General features: G+C 54.7%; 1 protein-coding gene across 2 annotated transcripts in view; it reads right to left on the reverse strand.

The window, feature by feature from the left end:
- Positions 1–18,308, reverse strand: part of MINDY4 (MINDY lysine 48 deubiquitinase 4) — a 99,631-nt gene that overhangs the window by 24,589 nt on the left and 56,734 nt on the right. For both annotated transcript variants that reach the window (XM_032872243.1, XM_032872233.1), the window contains exons 10-13: positions 13,029–13,130; positions 11,383–11,446; positions 10,304–10,369; positions 5,072–5,139 (exon numbers count right to left, since the gene is read on the reverse strand). In XM_032872243.1, coding sequence (XP_032728134.1) covers positions 5,072–5,139; positions 10,304–10,369; positions 11,383–11,446; positions 13,029–13,130 — 300 coding nt within the window. The remainder of the gene's footprint in view (positions 1–5,071; positions 5,140–10,303; positions 10,370–11,382; positions 11,447–13,028; positions 13,131–18,308) is intronic.

The following is an 18,308-nucleotide window of genomic DNA, read 5'->3' on the forward strand; positions in this document are numbered from 1 at the left end:
AGGCATGCTTCCTCTCCACAGGTCTCACCAAACCCTCCATGCAGCAGGGCCCTCCTGAGAACACAGCTGTGATGGAGGAAAGAAGCATGACGGGACAGAAGGAGGGATGCCATGTCCCAAAGACGCTGCCTGGTTCCTGGATCCAGCCGCTCCTAAAGCCCTGGGCTTTGATACGAATCAATTAATACTGCTGTTTTCTGCTTACACTGGCTAGGATTCAAGTTTCTGTCACTTGCCTCTGTATCACCAACACTCACGGTTGGCTTTCTCTCAGGGCTATTTCCACAAAGAACTAAACAGTGCTGTTATTTTTCCTCTCCTGGAGAAAGTTACCGAGAGAGCCACAAAGCCACCCCGGTGTGGGTGCTGCCCCTCATGCTCAGGGCCCAGCTTGTGATCTTCAGAAATTACTTCAGCAGATGACAAACTACTGCCTATTTTGGACTTTCAAGATTGCTTTTGGATGGCCCACAATGCCACTGACCTGAGTGCCATGGGTGTGAGGCCTGAAAAAGGTCTCTTCACAAGCTGTTCCCCCACCAGCTGGGCCTCAGCCACTCAGTGGGCATCTCCGGAGCACCTCCTTGTGCCAGGCCCCAAATCACTGCTGGCTTCCCAGGAGACTGTGCAGGTCTGGCTCTGAGCTGGCCCCCGACCCTGGGGCCCCAAACATCTTTGGGACTTGTGAGAGCCTGCCGGGGAAAGTTCTAGGCCGTGTGGTTTGGAAAGCAGTGGAGCTAGGTAAGCATGAAAGCCTGTATGAGATTTACTGTAAGCAACTCAAGATCTTAGGCAGGAAAATAGATGGCTGGAAATCAAGTGGAAAAAAATAGAGGATTTGCAGTCAGCCCCGGTAAACAAAACTCAAAGGCCAGCTTCACTACTGTTCTTCCGGCCTCTGAGGGCAAAGTGGCCAGGCTGGGCTGGGCTATGTTCACATCTTCCCTTGGCACCCTCACCCTGGCTCCCCCCAGAGCTGGGAACAGCCGACGGACAGGAGGCATGGACTTGGGTGCAAGGCTTGCCCCTGGGCCTCAGGCAGGAGTCTGAGAGCCCTTGCTCAGAGGGAGGGATGGCCATGCCCTCAGACACACATACACACTCACACAATCAAGTCACCTTCCCACAATCTCAAAGGTCACCACCAACAGCCACATCATTTCACACACAGTCCTGAAGCGTCACGGATCCCTCACCCATGCACACACCTCCGCGAGCGTACCCGTACGTGCTGTACTTGTAAAGAGCTGGGTTGGGGGGGGTAGATTCCGAGCCCTCCACTGCATGGCCCATGATTGGAGAAACTGCTCTCTTTGGGCTACCAGGACATGTTTTCAACTGCCCAAAGTAGTAACAGATCGCCCTGAAATGGCAACAAAGGCTTTGGCGAGGCTTAATCTGAACTCCAGAGCAGGAAGGCCCTCGGGGTTCGTCCGGTCCTACGGCTGGTAAGCTATGTATGCAGGGCTGGGCCTTCTCCAAACAGGGTTCTCCTGGGGCCAGGCTGGGAGATGGGGAGGGGCATGCAGGGGTCTCTGCCTCCCCCTGTCCCCACACCAGTCCTGTCACATCTGCTTTTTACAGTGAGTTTTGGAATACGGTTTATTTAGAAAAAAAAGTCAGATTCACTACACGGTTTAAGCAGCAGTTTAAGTTTGCCTCCCTCCTCTTAGAGGTAAAGGACCTAAGGCATAGGCTGTGCTGGCAGAGCAGAGATGGGGACCCAGGTATCCGAAAGCCGCAACCCAGCCAATGAGTGGGATGTTCTGGTGTGACATGTCACCCACGGGGGCCATCCTGGGCAAGCCTATTAGCTCAGCCTGACAAATGGAGCCTGTGCTGGATGGCCTCTGCCCCCAGGGGCCCTTTGCAAGCTGCCAGCCCCTGTGGCAGGCCAGGAGGAAGTGGCCTTTCACCATCCCAGGACTGTTACCCCTGCCAAGGGAATCGCAGCAAAGCCACCTCCAGGTCTGGCATCCGTCCTGAGATGGGAGACTGGAGGCTCTGGAGAGCGGAGGGAAGCACCTCTGTAGTATGCGATGGGCACAGAGGAGGTGTAGGCCGTTCCAAGGGCTCCCCTTCTAAGCCATAGAACAGCTCCTTTGGAGGAGCCCTGGAAATGCCAGGAAGTCTAATGTGTTATTGTAAATAATGTCAGCGTGAATCTCTCACGGCATCCAGGCACCATTTCAATGGATCATTCTCCTCCTCGACATGGTTCTGTCTCTCCCCTCATGCTGCCACCCCTTTCAGGAGTCCCCCCAGACCACAGGGAGGAGTGACTGGCTCCACTCCATGTCGCCCCAGCAGCCCTGGGCCCAAAACCTGCCCCATGCTCCACCAGAAGCCTTCAGTCTGTCTAGAAATGGTTTTGAACTTGAACAAACAAGACAGGGTGAGTGTCTTTCTCAAGCCCATCTTTGGGGGGCACACTTCCCAGGGCAGGGACTGGTTCTCCCACCTCCCCCTCTCTTGCGCCCTCCAAGAAACAGTGCACAGCCCCCTAGGAGACCCCTGGGCTGCTGAGGACATGCCTGCTGGGGTGAGCACCGCCACCACGGGACCCATCCCCTCTTGTGGGACACCGCCGTGGCCATGTCTCTACCACCAGGCACCAAGCTGAGCATGAGGGCAAGACACAACAGGATGGGACACCAGGTGCCTCTGAGCACAGCTGGGACAGGGTCGGACCAGTAGCGGCCATCACCTAAAACGTGTTACCCACTGGAAACCTAGACAAGCCCTCGACCTACAAATCTTCATTCACTCTTGTAAAGCAGGAATTATCATCCCGCTTTCACAGAGCTAGAAACTCGGGCTTAAAGGAGTAGAAACTCAGACCTGAAACCAAGTGGCAAAACTAGTCTGGGGCCTGGCTGTCTGGGCTGAGCTGTGTGAGCCCGGGGCCAGCCTGGTTTCTTCATCTGAGAGACAGGAGGCTGGTAGGCATCACCAGTGCCACCTAACAGGGTTGTGTGGGGACAAGGCAAGTTTCTGGTGTAAGAGTTGCAGCATCAGACCGGGTTCGAAGGAAGCTTGCCAGATGGTGCTTATTCCCGTTCCTACTGCTGACGAGAGTGTCCTCTATGTTGCTTTCTTAGAAGGCAAGGGGAGGCCTAGGAGTAAGATGAGCCCAGCTGGTACCCTGCTGGGTCCAGTGCTAAAGCAGGGCTCAGTGTCAGTCCTTCTGGAAGGCAGGGGATGGGCTGGCCAAAGCTGTCCCTGGGGGCTCCGACACATCGGCCTCCAGGACCCAGGAAGGTCCTCAGGAGCCCTGAGCAGGAGGGAGATCATCTTGGTGCACTTTCACTCCTCTGTCCTGAGAACAAGGGGAATGAGGTGACACCAGCCAGATCTCTTGGTGAGTCCGTGTGCTTGTGTCTCTCTATGTATGTCTGTATGTATACCTTGGTGTGTCTGTGCATTTATATGTATAGGTCTGCCTCCGTGTGCATGTGTGTGTCTGCATGTCTGTGTCTGTACATTTGTGTCTCTGTGTGTGTGCCTGTGTATCTATCTGCATAACTGTGTATGTTGTACCTGTGTATCTGTATGTTTGTATGTGTCTGTGTGTATCTCTGTGTGTGTGTGTGTGTGTGTGTGTGTGTGTGTGTGTGTCTGTACTTCTGCGTGTGTGTAGTGAGGGGAGGACGGTGGCAGGGCTAAGACCTCAGGCCTATTAGCATGAGGCTGTGCAGGCCCAGTAGGGCAGCCTTCCCCTGATAGATGCCCCACGGGTACCACACCCTGGGCAGGGAATGACCCTTACCTGTCTTGGTTGGATGGGGCAGGGAGGGGACAGAAGCAGCCCAAGTCCTCCAGCTCTGGACAACATGGAAAGTAGCCTGGATATGGGGCTGAAGGCCCCTGTGGATAGAGAGGGCCGCCAGAGCTGCTCCCTATGGGGGCACACATGTAAACAGCTCCCGGGCTGGTGAGTGGGACCTGCCGTAGCTACCCCGGTGACCGCCAGAATAGAGACACTCTGGTCAGAGTCCTAGACCCCCAGAGCCAGAGGGCCTCTTGTACAGATGGGGAAACAGGCCCGGGAGATCACATAGCCAGATGTCACCAAGCCTGGCCCTTCTGAGAGCCTAGCTTCCTCTCTGTAGCTCAGGGGTCTCACCCACACACCCAGAAATCCCCACCCAACCTGGGCCGCCAGGGATTAGCAAACCCAGGCCTGGGGAGAAGGCGGTGCGGCTTACGGTCTCCATGCATGTGAGCCCGGGCCAGGAATGAATCATATCATTATGGCAGGATTAGAAGAAAAATGCCATTAGAAAATCTGTGCATGCACCGCATTTAATAAGGTCAGTAGCAGCAAGCAGCAGGCAGGCTGGCGGCACGAGGCCACAGAGCCCCCTTGTCCTCCTCCCACCCGAGCCGGAGCCTGCAGGGGATGCGACAGGCCCTGGCTAGGCCCAGCCATGGGGAGCAATTGTCTCCTCCTGCTGGGGCCTCCCCAGCCTGGGCACCACACAGCGATTCCTTCTGACTCCCCACTCCTCAGGGCCTACTTGCTTGGGGTTGTTCCCAAATCATCCCCCACAGCAAGCACCCCCCCCAAAGTGAAAATTCATTCCCCAGATCCCCCATGCCCTCTGGAGTCTGTGCTCTATTTGGAAAGGGAAGGAGTAATCAATTGTACTTTATAAAACCGTTAATGAGCTGTTAAGCTACTACCCTCCCTGGTGACATAATGCCCAGGCGACAAAAAGGGAGAAGCCTAGAAAGCCCATGGAGGATGAGTATGATGGAGAAAGTCCAGCTCTCAGGCAGCTTGGGAGGCTGCCTTTGATAAAAATGCAAGTCATTGAAGTCGTCTTGCTTCCAAGGCCCCTGGGCACCCGCCCACCTGTTGTCCTTGGGGCTGGCCCTGGACACAAGCGTTGCAGCTCTCCAACTGCCCTGGCCTACACCGCTCCCCCACTCTGCCACTTCCTTCACCCTCTCAACCATACTCACTACACGCCCACTGCGCACCAAGCATGGCCCTGGGCTCTGCCTGGGGCAGCAGTGAACCAGACAGATAAGCCCAGCCCAGGAATCGAGGGAGGAAGACACTCACAGCTCCGTGGACCTGGACAGGATGGCAGACAGCGTGAGGAGGATGCATCCATAGGGACCCACTTCGAACTGGGAAGAAGAGAAAGCAGTGAGCACCCACTGGGGCTGCACCCTCTTCCCTCTCACCTCCTCGGTGGGGAAGGCAGGCACATCCAGGGAGCAGCCTGAGCCGGAGCCAGCTGCCGCCAGCCCAGTCCCAGAGGTTGCCAGGGGGCTCCACAGCAGGCCCCCTCGCTGACGGGAAGCACATCAGCCCAGGTGACAATGGGACTGGACACACAGTCCATCAAGGAGCACGCCCATAATGTCCGAGTCCTGGACCCTTGTTATACAGCAGCCGGGCCAGCCTCCTTTGCCCTGCAGGTAACTTACGGGCACCGTCACACTGAAAACTGTCACAGGCTGGTGTGACAGTACTGTTAACACTGCCCTCTGCCCCAGAAGGAAACAGGCTCAGACACCGAGCACCTGGCCTGAGGTCACACCACTGGTAAGTGGTCTGCTGGGATGCCAGCAGGCTCCATTGGATTCCAAATCCCTTACACATGCACTGCATTAAGAGCAGCAGAGAGCAGGTGGGGGACAGAGTCAGGGTCAGGAGGGGTGAGTGAGGGGAGCCGTGCAAGTGCAAGGATAGATCCCATCTGCCAAACATTTTTGGTATTTCATTCATTGTGGATTTTTTGGATTAATTCTGCTATGAAAATATTATTTTTGTTGATTACTGAGGATTTTGGTACCCCCTTAAATTCTGCACCCAAGGAGAGCACCTTATTCATCTCCCCCCAGTCCCAACTCTGGGTTAGAGCCCACAGCCTGGAGCCCGTCTGCATGGGTTTCAATCCTGGTTGTGCCACTCCTAGCTAGGTGAGCACAGAGACCTTCCCTAACTTCCCTGTGCCCCAGTCTTCTCATCTGTAAAATGGGGATGATGATAATGGGCCCAACTTTCATGAGGCTGTTGTGAAGAGTCAGTGAGATAACCCCTGTAACGCATGTAGCACAGGGCCTGACCCCCAGGGGAGCCATGGGTACAATGCCAGCTCTGCATGGCCCTTTGTCCAGTGGGCCCAGAAGGCCACAGCCTCCAGGACAGGCTAGGTCACTCAGGCTCCCTAGACAAATGTCAGCCCTCCCCGCTGCCATTCAGTGTCATCCCACCCTATCCCCATCTATGATCTGGTGATGGCAGACGCTGCCTGACTAGAGTCAGCGTTCCTTATGTGTGGTCAGTTTGTTTTTTTTTTTTTTGTGGACTTGGAACCAGACCTAAAGAAGCTTGTTTTCCTGAAACCGTAAGAATGATATAATTTATCATATTTCCATTTTGCCTGGGTTGCCAGGAAGCTCCAAGCCAGACATGGTCCTCGTCTGTGGTAATTATTTCGACTCAAGCTTCTAATAAAATTATCTTTTCTTTCCTTCAAAACATAGTCTTTATTTTCACACCGTAATTTGATTAGTCATTCAAAAAAAAATTTCTGTGTGAACTTTCATGCCAAGAGGATGCTTCCTTCTGACGCTATGTTTGTGAACAAGGTGGACATGGATCTCCTTCATGGGAAGTAACTCAGGGAAGAAAGAACAAGAAGCACCTACAAAGGAGCGGGGGAGGGGCTCTGCTCTGACAGGAAAAGCAAGGTGTTCTGGAAACACACAGAGAGGGCACGGGAGCAGACTTAGGGTTTAGGGAAGAAAGGAATGTAAAGGAAGGCTTTTTGGAGGAAGTAATATCTCAACCCAAAGGACAAGAAAGAATCACAAGAGAAGGAAATGCTGTTCCAGATAAGATGAAAAGCATGTGCAAAGGCCCAGAGGCAAGAGGGGGCAGGTTTACTATGGTTGGACCACAGAAGAGCCCTGAAGACATCATTTTTATAGAATTAACTTCTTATTTTTATAAATTTATCAATAACAGAATCTTTGGGGGGATTAAAAATGGAATAAATGAATCAACAACTATCTTAAATCAACTTCATCATTATTCTCTGATCTCAGGCCAGTCACTTCGCTTCTGTTGCCCTCAGTTTCCCCATTTGCACAACGAGGATGACAAATCCCATCCTTGCATTTTCCCTTGGGTTCTGGTGCACATTCTATAAGACCAAGTCCGTGGAAGTGTTCTGGTCATTGCAAAGAGTCCTGCTGATATCCTTGCCCAGGGGAACATGGGCCTGGGAGGACCAGAACTCTTGTCGCACCTCTCCTGCAGACTTCCACGTTGCCTTGGGGAGTGACAGAGCTCTCGGTCTCCATTTCCCCGCCACCTAACTGCTGCCACGGACTCGCACTTTGTCTTGGGGGAGCCACAGAGCTTTCTCAGTCTGTTCCCTCTGCCACGCGTGCTGCTGCAGGACCGGCATGAAGCAGGGAACACAGGAGCCCGCTGCACGCCCTCCGTCTGTGTAAACGCGGAGGACTACTGCTACTACACAGGCCAGCACTGTCCACAGCCCTTGGGACTCCCTCAAGGACAGCTTCCCAGGAGCCGTGCACGAGCCCCTCCGTGTAGACGGGTTAGTGAGATGACGGAGTGTGTGGGGAGAAAGGACGCTGCCTGGGGCTACTGGCCCCTGCTGAACACGACTGAATGGCACCAATATTCCATTTTGTTAAAAAAAAAAATTTATTAAAATTATCTCATCAAACTCAAGCTGCCAAGACATGGGAGGCCGCAGGGCAAGGTGCCTGCACGGGAAGGAGAGCTCCCCAGACAGGCAGTTGGGCTGGAAACTGCCGTGAGGGTCGGCGGGGAAAGTGTCTGGTACGGCCTGGGAAGAAGGAGCCATTCTCTAGCCCGGCTCAGGCCCTGGAGGGACCAAAGCCTACCCTGGAACCTCAGCTGGAGGCAGGGGCGGGGGCCTCACCAGCTCCCGGTGGGGGGGGGCGGGGGGCAAGACATCCCGGCCAGAGGGCGGACGGCAACGAAAACACGGCAAGGACGCGATTTGTTTTGGGCAGAGATGGTTCAGTGTCCGCTTCCAGGCCTGGCACAAGGCGCCCCTCTTAGGCCCAGGCCATGAAAAATGAATTCGGTGAGGGTAATGCTGAGGCAGCTCAACGGCTTCCAGCAAAAACAAAATTAGACACTGGGGGAAAACACTACCTTCCGGGGGAGGAGGGCCAAAGACTGACCGCAGGCACATGGTTCCCCGCTTTGGGACCCGAGGAATGACAGGAAGAGGGCGACCCCTCTCCCAGCCGCGGCCCCACTCTCTGAACTGCTTCCACAGTCGCTGTCTTGCTTGGGCTTCACCGAAACCCTGGGGTATGGACCAAGGGAGGAGGGAGGCCCCATTTCTGAGATGAGGATGTAGAAAGCCTTGGTGCAGAGGCATCCCCCTAGCTGGGGCCATCCATGCATGGTGACAGACCCTTGGAGCCTGTGAGCAATTGCCCCAGGGCTCTCCTTTGCCCCCTAGAAGCCTCCCAGGGCGCCTTCCTCTCCCAGGTGCGACCACAGGTACCCAGGGGCCTGCCCCCCTGGTCCAAACACACGCACCGAGGCCTGAGGCCCTGCTCAGCTCTCAGACGCATCGCTGCATTTCCACAATGCTCTGAGTGCAGGAAAGAGTAGGATCCTTCCTGCTTGTTTTGATCCCACCTGCTGCTTAATTTAGAAGACATTCTCTTCCGGGCATTTAAGTTTCTTCTTCAAAAACCTCTATTGGACAATAAAGAGCTGGAAGTGTCTGCTAACTGCGCCATCTTCCGTTTCCTAGGCGAGGCAACTGAGGCCCCAGTGTCGTGCCTGAGGCCCCATGGGGCTGAGTTAGAAGCCAGAGGAGCTCCCAGGCCCCTGCTCCAGGCCCCCTACAGCAGCTCCGGATGAGCCGCATCATTAGAGAGCCCACTGGGTTACGCCCATGAAGAACCAAAGGGAGCCAGGGATGGAGCAAGTGACAGCCAGCTGAGGCCAGGACCCCACCCATGTCAGAGCCCCTCCCTCGCACCTCCCAGAAAGTCCAGACAGAACAGTCTGTGCCAAAAGGCAGCGTCCTAAGCTGAGGACATGGGCCTGGCTCTTGGGGCTGAATTACCCCTAGCCAATAGCTCTGGGGCAGAAAATCAGGGGTGCATAAGCGCCTTAGTGACTGCACCCCTGCCTCCCAGGGGTCTCCAAGCAGGCCCCAGTGCCTTCGGGGAACAGGAGGAAAGTATTCTGACAGGAGTGTCTAGATTGGTTCCTTATCTGGCAAGTTCTCCCACCCTCCCGGCTCACCAGCAAATCCTCCGTCGCCTTCTCTGGAGCCTAAAAGAGCTGGTCCCACAGCTCAGGAGGCTGAAGGAAAGGCAGAGAAGAGGCACGGAGCATTTGCTTGCACACTGGAGAAGGGCTCAATGCTTGGTTTCCTTCCATCCTGACACACAGACATCAGAAAATGAGACCCCTAGGGGCACCTGGGTGGCTCAGTGGGTTAAGCCTCTGCTTTCAGCTCAGGTCATGATCCCAGGATCCTGGGATCGAGCCTCGCATCGGGCTCTGTGCTCATCGGGGAGCCTGTTTCCTCTTGTCTCTCTGCCTGCCTCTCTGCCTACTTGTGATATCTCTCTGTCAAATAAATAAAATCTCAAAAAAAAAAAAAGAAAAGAAAAGAAAATGAGACCCTGTGGTTGGGGACCTCAGAGGTCATCTCTTGGCCTTGGCTCAGGCAGCACCCTGCCTCTGCAGTGCGTCCCCCTCATTTCCACGTGTCCACAGCTAACCAGTCTCAAGGGGGCCTAGAATAATAATAATGGTGATCATAACATCAACAACGGAAGCTAAAATCAGTGACAACATCGAGCCTGGTGCACTAGTTCCAAGTACTGTTGTTATCAGCCCCATTTTACAGATGAGGAAACTGAGGCATGGGGGCTAAAGAAGTTGCCCCAGGTTACAGAGCTAGTATGTAAGGGGTGAAACCTAGATTCAAACCCAGGTGGAAGGCTCCAGAGATCATGTCCTTTACCATGGAGACTTCAACTCCCTCCTCCACAAGCCAGTCAGGCTACAGCCCTTCTCTGAACCCCCACGGCACTCTGTGCTGTTCAGGCCCTGGACGCATCCCACCCCATCTCACAGCAAGCAATGGGGACACAGATCCCCTCCAGCAGACAGGGTGCTGGAGGACCCAGTCAGCCACCCAGAGCACCAAACAAGGTCCTATACCCAGCAGGGTCCCCATCAAAGAAAGCAGACGGCTTAACAACACACCCCGCCCCACCCCCACAAATAAACCATCATCCATACCTGATGGATGCTTTGTTGAAGAAAAGTCACCAACTCCTCATAGCAGGTCAAACCGTGCAGCGTGAGCTGAGGAGACACAAACACATGGCGTGAGCTGCCCAAGCCCCACAGACAGTTCTGGGTCCTGCCCTGGCTTCAGTAGCTACAAGACCCCAAGTGGAAATGTCCCTGAGGTCACAGTGGCGTCCTGAAGAATCAGGGCAAGGAGGCGTCCCCATGCCTGCATGCGACTCAAAAGGCGGACAGGGCCCAGCTGGGGTCTCCAGGTCAAGTCCGCCCTGCCAGCTGCACCAGGCCTATGGAGCCCAGGAGCGGAGACACTGGGGAGCTCAAGCTTGGCTGCACCCCTGCGGGCCAGTCACAGATATCTGAGAAGCACCTGGGGGTGCAGGGGGTTTGGGGCGGGCATCCCATTCGACTGGCCACTGCCGGACCCACTCTGAGCCCAGCAGGCAGTGTCCTGAGTTCAGTGGGAAGCCGTGGGTCTCAGTCTCCTTTGCTTTCTCAGGCAACTCAGGAAAAAACCACTTGTAGACAAAACACCCAAGCAGGTAAGGCCCCTATTTAGGATCCCAGGGCCACATGTACCCAAACTTAGGTCAAAGGAAACAAACCAGGTCCAACAAAAGTCCTCTGTGAAGAGGGGGAGCGTCTGTGGAAAATGCCACAGTGTCTGTATCCTCATGTCTCCTATTTCTTTCCCTTACTTGGTCATACCAGGTCTGGTAGCATGGCTGGTGCTCTGTTCCCCACTCTCTAACTCTATGCCACCCTCCGCCCTCTCACAACCCCAGCGAGGGTGCCAAGGGGACACAGAGGGACAGAGACGGCTGTGGTTTGGCCAGAAGGCATCAGGCATGACCCACTCGTCTCTGTACAGTCTCCCCAAGGGCAGTTCTGGTGAGCGTCCCCCTACCCAACGCCCGACGCCCACCCCAATCCCAGGTGGAGGATCTGCTAGTCTGGGCTGCAGGGAGGGCTGGCCCGTCCCCAGCTGAGGGAGGATTTACTTATATATGAAAGGAGACCGTCCCCAAACAAAGCCAAAGGTTGCGTGATAATTTTCCAGAAAGCCGTACTGTTTCTAAGACTCCATCTGCTTTGTATTTCCCTGTTGGACTGAACTGCTGTGTTCCCGAAGCCCTAAAAAGGAAAGGGAGATGCATGAGTCCTCTGTGTGGAAAGAAGACGTGCCCTTGAGCCAGGGGGAAACCACATGTGCCATTAACTGAGGACAAATCAGAAGGGGGATCCAGAGGAAAGAACAGGACCAAGGGTTTCTCATTTCTCCCCCGCTTAGAATTCACCCACGGGGGTGGGCCCAGAGGATGCCGCGAGTGGGGGTGGGAAAAGGAATGGAAAAAAGATGGCAGAAGGAGAGCTCAGGGTAACCAAACCCACGTCCTGGCACTAGCGAGCCTGCCTCTCACCCACAACCGACAGACTTCCAGACGGAGGAATGCTGACTTGCCCTTCGCTTTCAGGGCCCTGAGGAATTCCAGCCTCCAGCCTAAGGCTCCCCACCCTGACCCCATCAGCGTCTGTTTACACCATACATGCCCGGTGAGGCAGGCACGAGAAGCGGGGTTTGGGTGTGGGGCCCGCGGGACCATCAGCCTGCCGCGTAGGCTGGGACCAGCTGCTGCCTCTCTCGGGCCTTCTGTCTGCTTATCTGTCAAACGGAGGGAAACAGAATTTTTGCTCCATCTGCTTTCAGGGCTGCCATGCGGATCCTAAGGGCCGGGGTTAATGCGTAGTAACGTATTCGCTGGAACACAGGTAACGAGGATAAGCACTCCATGGGAACAGTAACAATAGTACCCAACACCGACACTTTAGTATGTGCCGACAGAGTCCTAAGTCCTTCACGTTTATCATTACTTATGGTTTACTTATATGAACAAATGATTTAAATGGATAGATAATATCATCATTTATTGTACATCATTTACTTATAGTGACTCATTTAATTCTCACAGTCACTCTACCAGATAATCCTTACTTATCTGGTATTTTCCAGATGAGTAAACATGAAGCACAGAGAGGTTGAGTCAACTGCCCAAGATCACACAGCTAATAAACACAGCTAATAAACAATAGCCTCTGGAGCCCCTTCTCTTAAGCACTATGCTCTACTGACCATTCTACCCCAGCAGAGTGTAGTCTTTGGTCCCAAAAGGCACCCCTTTTACTAAAGCTTAGCCACGGGCCTGGGATGAAGTGATGCCTCCACTCGGAAGGGCTGGACTGAAGAGCTGGCAAACCACCCACATGGATTACATGGATGGCGTCCTCCACCTGCAGTCACATAGAGGTGGCAGGGGACATCTCTTCCTCCAAGGAACGGGGTTCCAAGCGACAAAGGGAAAGGGAGCATGCTTTGGAGACCAAGAGAGAGGTAGGAAGCAGAGGGCGACTGGTTCCTGAGAGGTCTGTGGTTTTCTCAGATGGGATGTGTCTCCCAAGTTTCCCCAGGGAAGAAGGTCAGGCAGACAAGCCCCCCCCCCGCCAGGTAGAAAGGAAACTGGAGCTGCACGGAGTCCCCTCCAGGCCTCTCTATGTGCGGGGAGGCCTCCCTGGGCTCGTGCTGGCTGGCGTCCAGGAGGACACACAGACAAGCTGGGTGGGCAGATGATTCCAAGGGCAGGAAAGCACACAGCCGGCTTGCCTGTAGCTGAGCCACTGCATGAGTGCAGCGCCGTACACTGCCCTGGGAAGCACTCACAGTGTGACCACGGCTCTTTCCCGGCCCCCGGCCCGCCACACGATGTCCGCGATGGCCAGGGCAAGGCAGTGACTCCTGCGGGCATTGGAAGGCTGCAGCTGCCTGAGGAGGAAAAGGAGAGTATGTTTATGCCTGTGGGGACACAAGCCACAAGGGATGAGGCAGCCCTGTAGCAGATGGCCCATTCTTTCCTCTGCCACGCAGAGAGGGCTCTGCAGCCCAGGGACTCCATCCAGCAGGGCCTCCTCCGATGAAAGCCAAGGAAGAGCCCTGATGGACAGGCCCTGGGTGGGGCTGGAGGAGAAGCAGGTCAAAGAACTGGCCCCGGGCAAGCAGAGGGAATCCTGGAGGCTTGGCAGGGCCGTAAGCGCTAACAGAGCGCAGGAGGCCATGCTGAATGTGCTCGGGAGCTCCTGCCACCCCAAGGAAAGTGAGCCATCCCAGCCAAATGTCTGGTAGCCCTGACCCAGCCTTGGCCACTCCCAGCAACCAGGCCCCTGGAGACAGCGGCTGGCCAAGCAGGTGCCTTTAACTCCCACCAGCCACAGGAAATGATGGGAAAGCACCCTGCCTTGCTGGTTACTTAGATATAGGTTGTGGGATGCGGGAGAGGGAGGATCCAGCGTGATCTCTAGGGGTTTTAGTGGGTGCACAGTGGGGCTGCCCACTGAAATGAGAAACACAGAGCAGAGAGGAGGACTGGGGGAGCAACTGGAGGTACAGGCGGGACCCTCTAGCTGAAGCTATCTGACACATGGAAAGCCCAGGAGAACATTGGGGCTGAGGACAGGGTTATGCCTCACCAGCATGTGAGGAGCCCTTGGCCCTTTGGGGGTTGAGATTTCCCAAATGGAGTTTGAGGAAGGGCAGAGGTGGCAGCCAAGGATGAAACCCCGTAGGACTCTGGTATACCAGGGACACAGAGGAAGGCAGGAAGGGGCATGGCAGTAGGGAGATGGTGCTATTACATAATCCTAGGAGCAAATGAACTTTGAGCAAAACAGGCAGTCAGCAATGTCAAAAACAGCAGAGAGATGCGTTATGATAAAAATGGTAACACAGAAGCCCTGGTGCATGAAATGAGCAACAGGCTAGAACAGGCAACAGCCTGATAGAGATGCTCCCTTCAGTTTCACCTTTCCGGGGCTCCGAAAGCTGTAGTTCTTGTCCACCGCTGCAGTCTGAATTTGTTCTATGTTCTTGAGAAAATTAAACTCTTACAAAAGCAGTCTGAGTGTTAGAATCTTCCTAGCCATGATGCCATGAGGAAGACTCTGCTGGGGCTCAAAGGAATACACGGCAAGGGGTGGGGGTGGGGATTTTATGTTTTTAGTGGCCCACTAACACCTGAGTTCCATGCTGAGCTGTGCAGGGGAGAAAGAAAACTGGAGAAATGGGGACCAGGAGACCAGGGACACAGGTCATTCCCCAGTGCCTAAGACACACAGCCAGTGGTCTATATCCAGGCTGACCAGTGCCCTTAAAATGGGAGGCAAATGGCAGAGCCATTCCTCAGTTTCCCCTTCCATAAACTGGAGACGACACTAGTACCTCCCCCATAGCATTGGGAGCTTTAAACAAGGTGATGTGTGTAAGGGCTGTGGTCACAGGATGAATGATCAATAATGGATACCTATCACTATTGTTTTTATGGAAACATCACGTCCCCACGTTGGCTGTGGTGACGGGAAGGTGAACTCCAACCATCTGGTGTGAAAGTGACAGCAAGCCCCTGACACCAGGTCATCCTTCAAACATAATGAGACAAACAGCAAGTCCTCAACCACTTGAAAAATGAAATGGCAGCCTGCCTGCTACTTGTACAGCTTCTGGAAGCCCGCCATGCCCCCCGAGGAAATGGTTACCACACCATCACTAAACTGGGCAGCCTGGGCTGTGGGGAGATCACTGGTCAGGGTCACCATCAACTATGAAAACAAAGGTGAGGAAATGTTGTGCTGGGTTTCCGGAGAAGTGATGCCAAGGACAGAGAGGGGCCTGCAAAGCAGGGCTTGTCACACAAAGGAGAAAGGATTGGACATTTATCCCCTTGGATTCAGAACCTATGAAAGTTGACTTCATCATCCCCAGAGCTCCTGTTTCCTGCCCTGCCCCCACCCAGGTGACCGTCACATCCTGTCAAACACATCTCCTTGCCCATCCCCTTCCTGCCCCCTGCCCGGGACCGGTGTGCCCTGCTCCCCAGCTGAGTTGTTCCAGCCAGGGCTTGACCAGCATTTCTTTTCTGTCTTGTGGGCTCTTCCTACAACACAGGGGTGACCAGGGTACTCCCCGAGTAGAAACCTTGCTGTGGCCAGGAGTTGTGCAAACTTGTGTCTGGACTGTAATCTCTGCCTAGAACATCTGTGCTGGGAAACCTGCAGACATGGACCTAAGAGGTCACCCTTCACACAGCCACTGTGTTCTACGCTAAGCAAGTCATGTGCCTTACTGAAATCTTCCCAACGGAGCCACAAATAAGATCTGAAAAGCCGACATATACTGAGTGTCTATCATGGGCCAGGCACTGTTAGAAATACTTCACATGTATTATTTCATCAGCCATTAAAGCTACCCTAGAAAGGCGGCAGTATTGTTGCTTTTAAATGGGGAAACTGAGGCACGGAGCCTAAGAGATTCACCCAAGGTCACACAGTAAAGTTAGAAAAATTAAAACAGCATTGAGGGAGGAAGGAGGACTTAGGGAACTGGAACCAACTGTCTGGCGCTCTTGGCTGTAGGACCCAGCAACCCTCTGTCTTCAAGCCCGTCTCTTAGGCGCCGTCCAACACTATTAAGAGACCTGGCTCTTAGGTCCGGCCCCTGTCTTTCTGATCTCACAGACTGGTTAGAGACCCTTTGAACCTCTGCATTTCTACGCATAGTCCTCATTCTTTTCACTGGCTTCCATTTAGAAAAACTTCCAGCGTCTCCATCCTTCCCTGGGCCCCAGTTTGTCATCTTTCCGGAAGACACAATGGAAAAGTGCAGCAGTCGGGGCTGCGTTTGGTTCCTGGCTCCCAGGCCTTGGGGAAGCCCCTTGCCCTCAGTGGCCTTCGCCTTCCCACACAGATGTGGACAATGGCCCACGTATCCCCAAGCATCATTCCAGCATTGTCCTTTCTGCCATTTCACTGGCCGCAGGGTAGACAGGGCTGTCCTTGCAGATGAGGAGAGGAAGGGGGCGCTGGGGTGAGTCACCTAGAGTCCAGCCTCACCAAGCAACTCCCTGCTTTCACCTACAGAACCTCAATGACAAGGGTGGCTCCTGTGTTGCCTTCATCGGAGGTCTATGGCTCTTCTAGGCCTGCAGGGGAGTAAGACTCGTTGTCCCTTCCCAAACCAGCACAACCCCTCTTCGTGGGGAAAAACACGGAGTCTTGACGCCTGGCTCTGTCCTCCCTGACGGAGGAGAGGCCAGCTGCTGGCCTGACGGAGTGGGTCCTGATGAAGCCAGACAGGCCCACAGAAAAAAACACCATCCCGGCCAAGAGGCCTTTATTTCGGCATGACTTCCCTGGAGGGCGCAGTCAATCCCCCACACTGTTTTCACAGAATCGCTCCCCATCGGTGGTGGGCAGAAGGCGTGAGGAGGGGCCCCACCGCCAGCCCCAGTGTGGGAAGGCCCACAGGTCCTTCAGGGGCCCCCGTGGGGCCCAGAGTTGGGCAGCAGCACATGCTGCGTGGTGTGGGGGCCCAGGCCACCATGGTGTTCCTGAAGAGGAAAGGGGAGTTACCTGACTTTTTTTTTTTTTTTTAATTGGGTCATTTCTGAAATCCTGGAATTTCAGAGTCAAAAGGAAGTACTAAAGCCTCGAACCCAGCTCAGCACCCAGCGCCCAGGCAGAAAGGTCAACGGCCCGCCCACCAGTATTCAAATCGTATGAACAAATCAATGGGCACGAAGAGGGGCTCCTACGGAGCTGTCACCCATTGCTCACAAGAGCTGTTTGCTGTATTACTCTTCGTACTTCTGTATGGAGATCTTCCAAATTAGGGGATGGCGGGGAAGGGGGCGGGTTGTGCCCTGGAAGGCCCCTGTAAAACACAGAGCCGCACCTTGGTCACTGAGAGTCCGTCTGGGGATCCGGCACTCGAGTGTTTTAGACACACGCCAGCAGCCTTGTGGGCCCAGCCCCTTCTGACCTCTCTGGCTCTCCTGTTGCTCAGAGTCTCCTCTGGGGCACAGCTGAATGGGATGGCAAACAGAGCTCCACTGCAGATGCCAGGAGTGACCCTGAGTGAGCACCATGCCTCTCTGAGCCTCGGTTTCCCCACATGGTCCCACCAGCTTGCAGAGCCCTTGATGACTTATGAAGGACTGTGTCTGCATTTCCTTGTTGGGTCTAACTTAGGCAAGACAGAGATTCCCCAGTGGAGAAGGTGAAGCCCAGCAACCCGGGTCTCTAGACCCAGAACTGCAAGGCCTCACCACCACCAAGCAGCAAAGCAGCAACCCAGACTCAGCGCTCCCTTCCCTCCTCTGCAGTCAGCCCTGGGCAACAGCCCCTTGCTCCCCTGGGCTTTGTTTGACCCAAGTCCTAGCTTGAAGCCAGAAGCAGTCTCTCCTCCCAGCCCCAATTGTTCTCCAGCCCCTGAGGCAGGCTGTAACCTCAGCAAACCCAGCCCCATGGCAGGGGAAGTGGGAGAAAGAAACACAGGACTCTCTCTCTTTCTCTCTCTCTCTCTCTCTCTCTCTCTCTGTGTGTGTGTGTGTGTGTGTGTATAGGCATCTGGTGCCTGTTGCCTGTAGCCCATCACCACTGAGACCTCCCCCAGCTTGTTCCCCTCTGAGCTACCTCTTCCCTAGCCCCTGCCAGAGCCCCAGTGGATGGAAGCAAAAAGCCTGCCCACTCAGCCTGTGTGGAGATGAGCCCTGGTAGAGAGGGGCAGGACTTACAAGGAACACCCATAGTTGTGGGGCTCCCAAGAAAACTGAGGTAGCTCTTCTGCAGCAGGAGTCCTTCCATGCTTCCAGGAGGAGTGGGTCCTGGCCAGCAGGCCAAGTTCCCTGTTTACTCCACACGGACCTCTTCTGGCTGAGCCAGGCAGCCAGACTTGGGCTCCTTCCCTCCTGGCACACCCCTACATATACCCCCCCAAGCAGCTCCTTCTTCCCCCTTCTCCCTCTGCCTACCCACCACTGCCCCTAGGACCCAGCTCAGACCCAGCAGCCAACCACCAAGGGCCTTCGATCTAGGCTGGTCCTGACTTGTCTCTCAGAGTCCCAGCTGATGGGCAGCCCATGGGAGCCAAGGCTGCATTCCCTCCCCATCCTTC

This window comes from Lontra canadensis, unplaced genomic scaffold (genome assembly GCF_010015895.1).
Source record: "Lontra canadensis isolate GAN:19392208 unplaced genomic scaffold, GSC_riverotter_1.0 scaffold2, whole genome shotgun sequence".
NCBI classification, from domain to species: Eukaryota; Metazoa; Chordata; class Mammalia; order Carnivora; family Mustelidae; genus Lontra; species Lontra canadensis.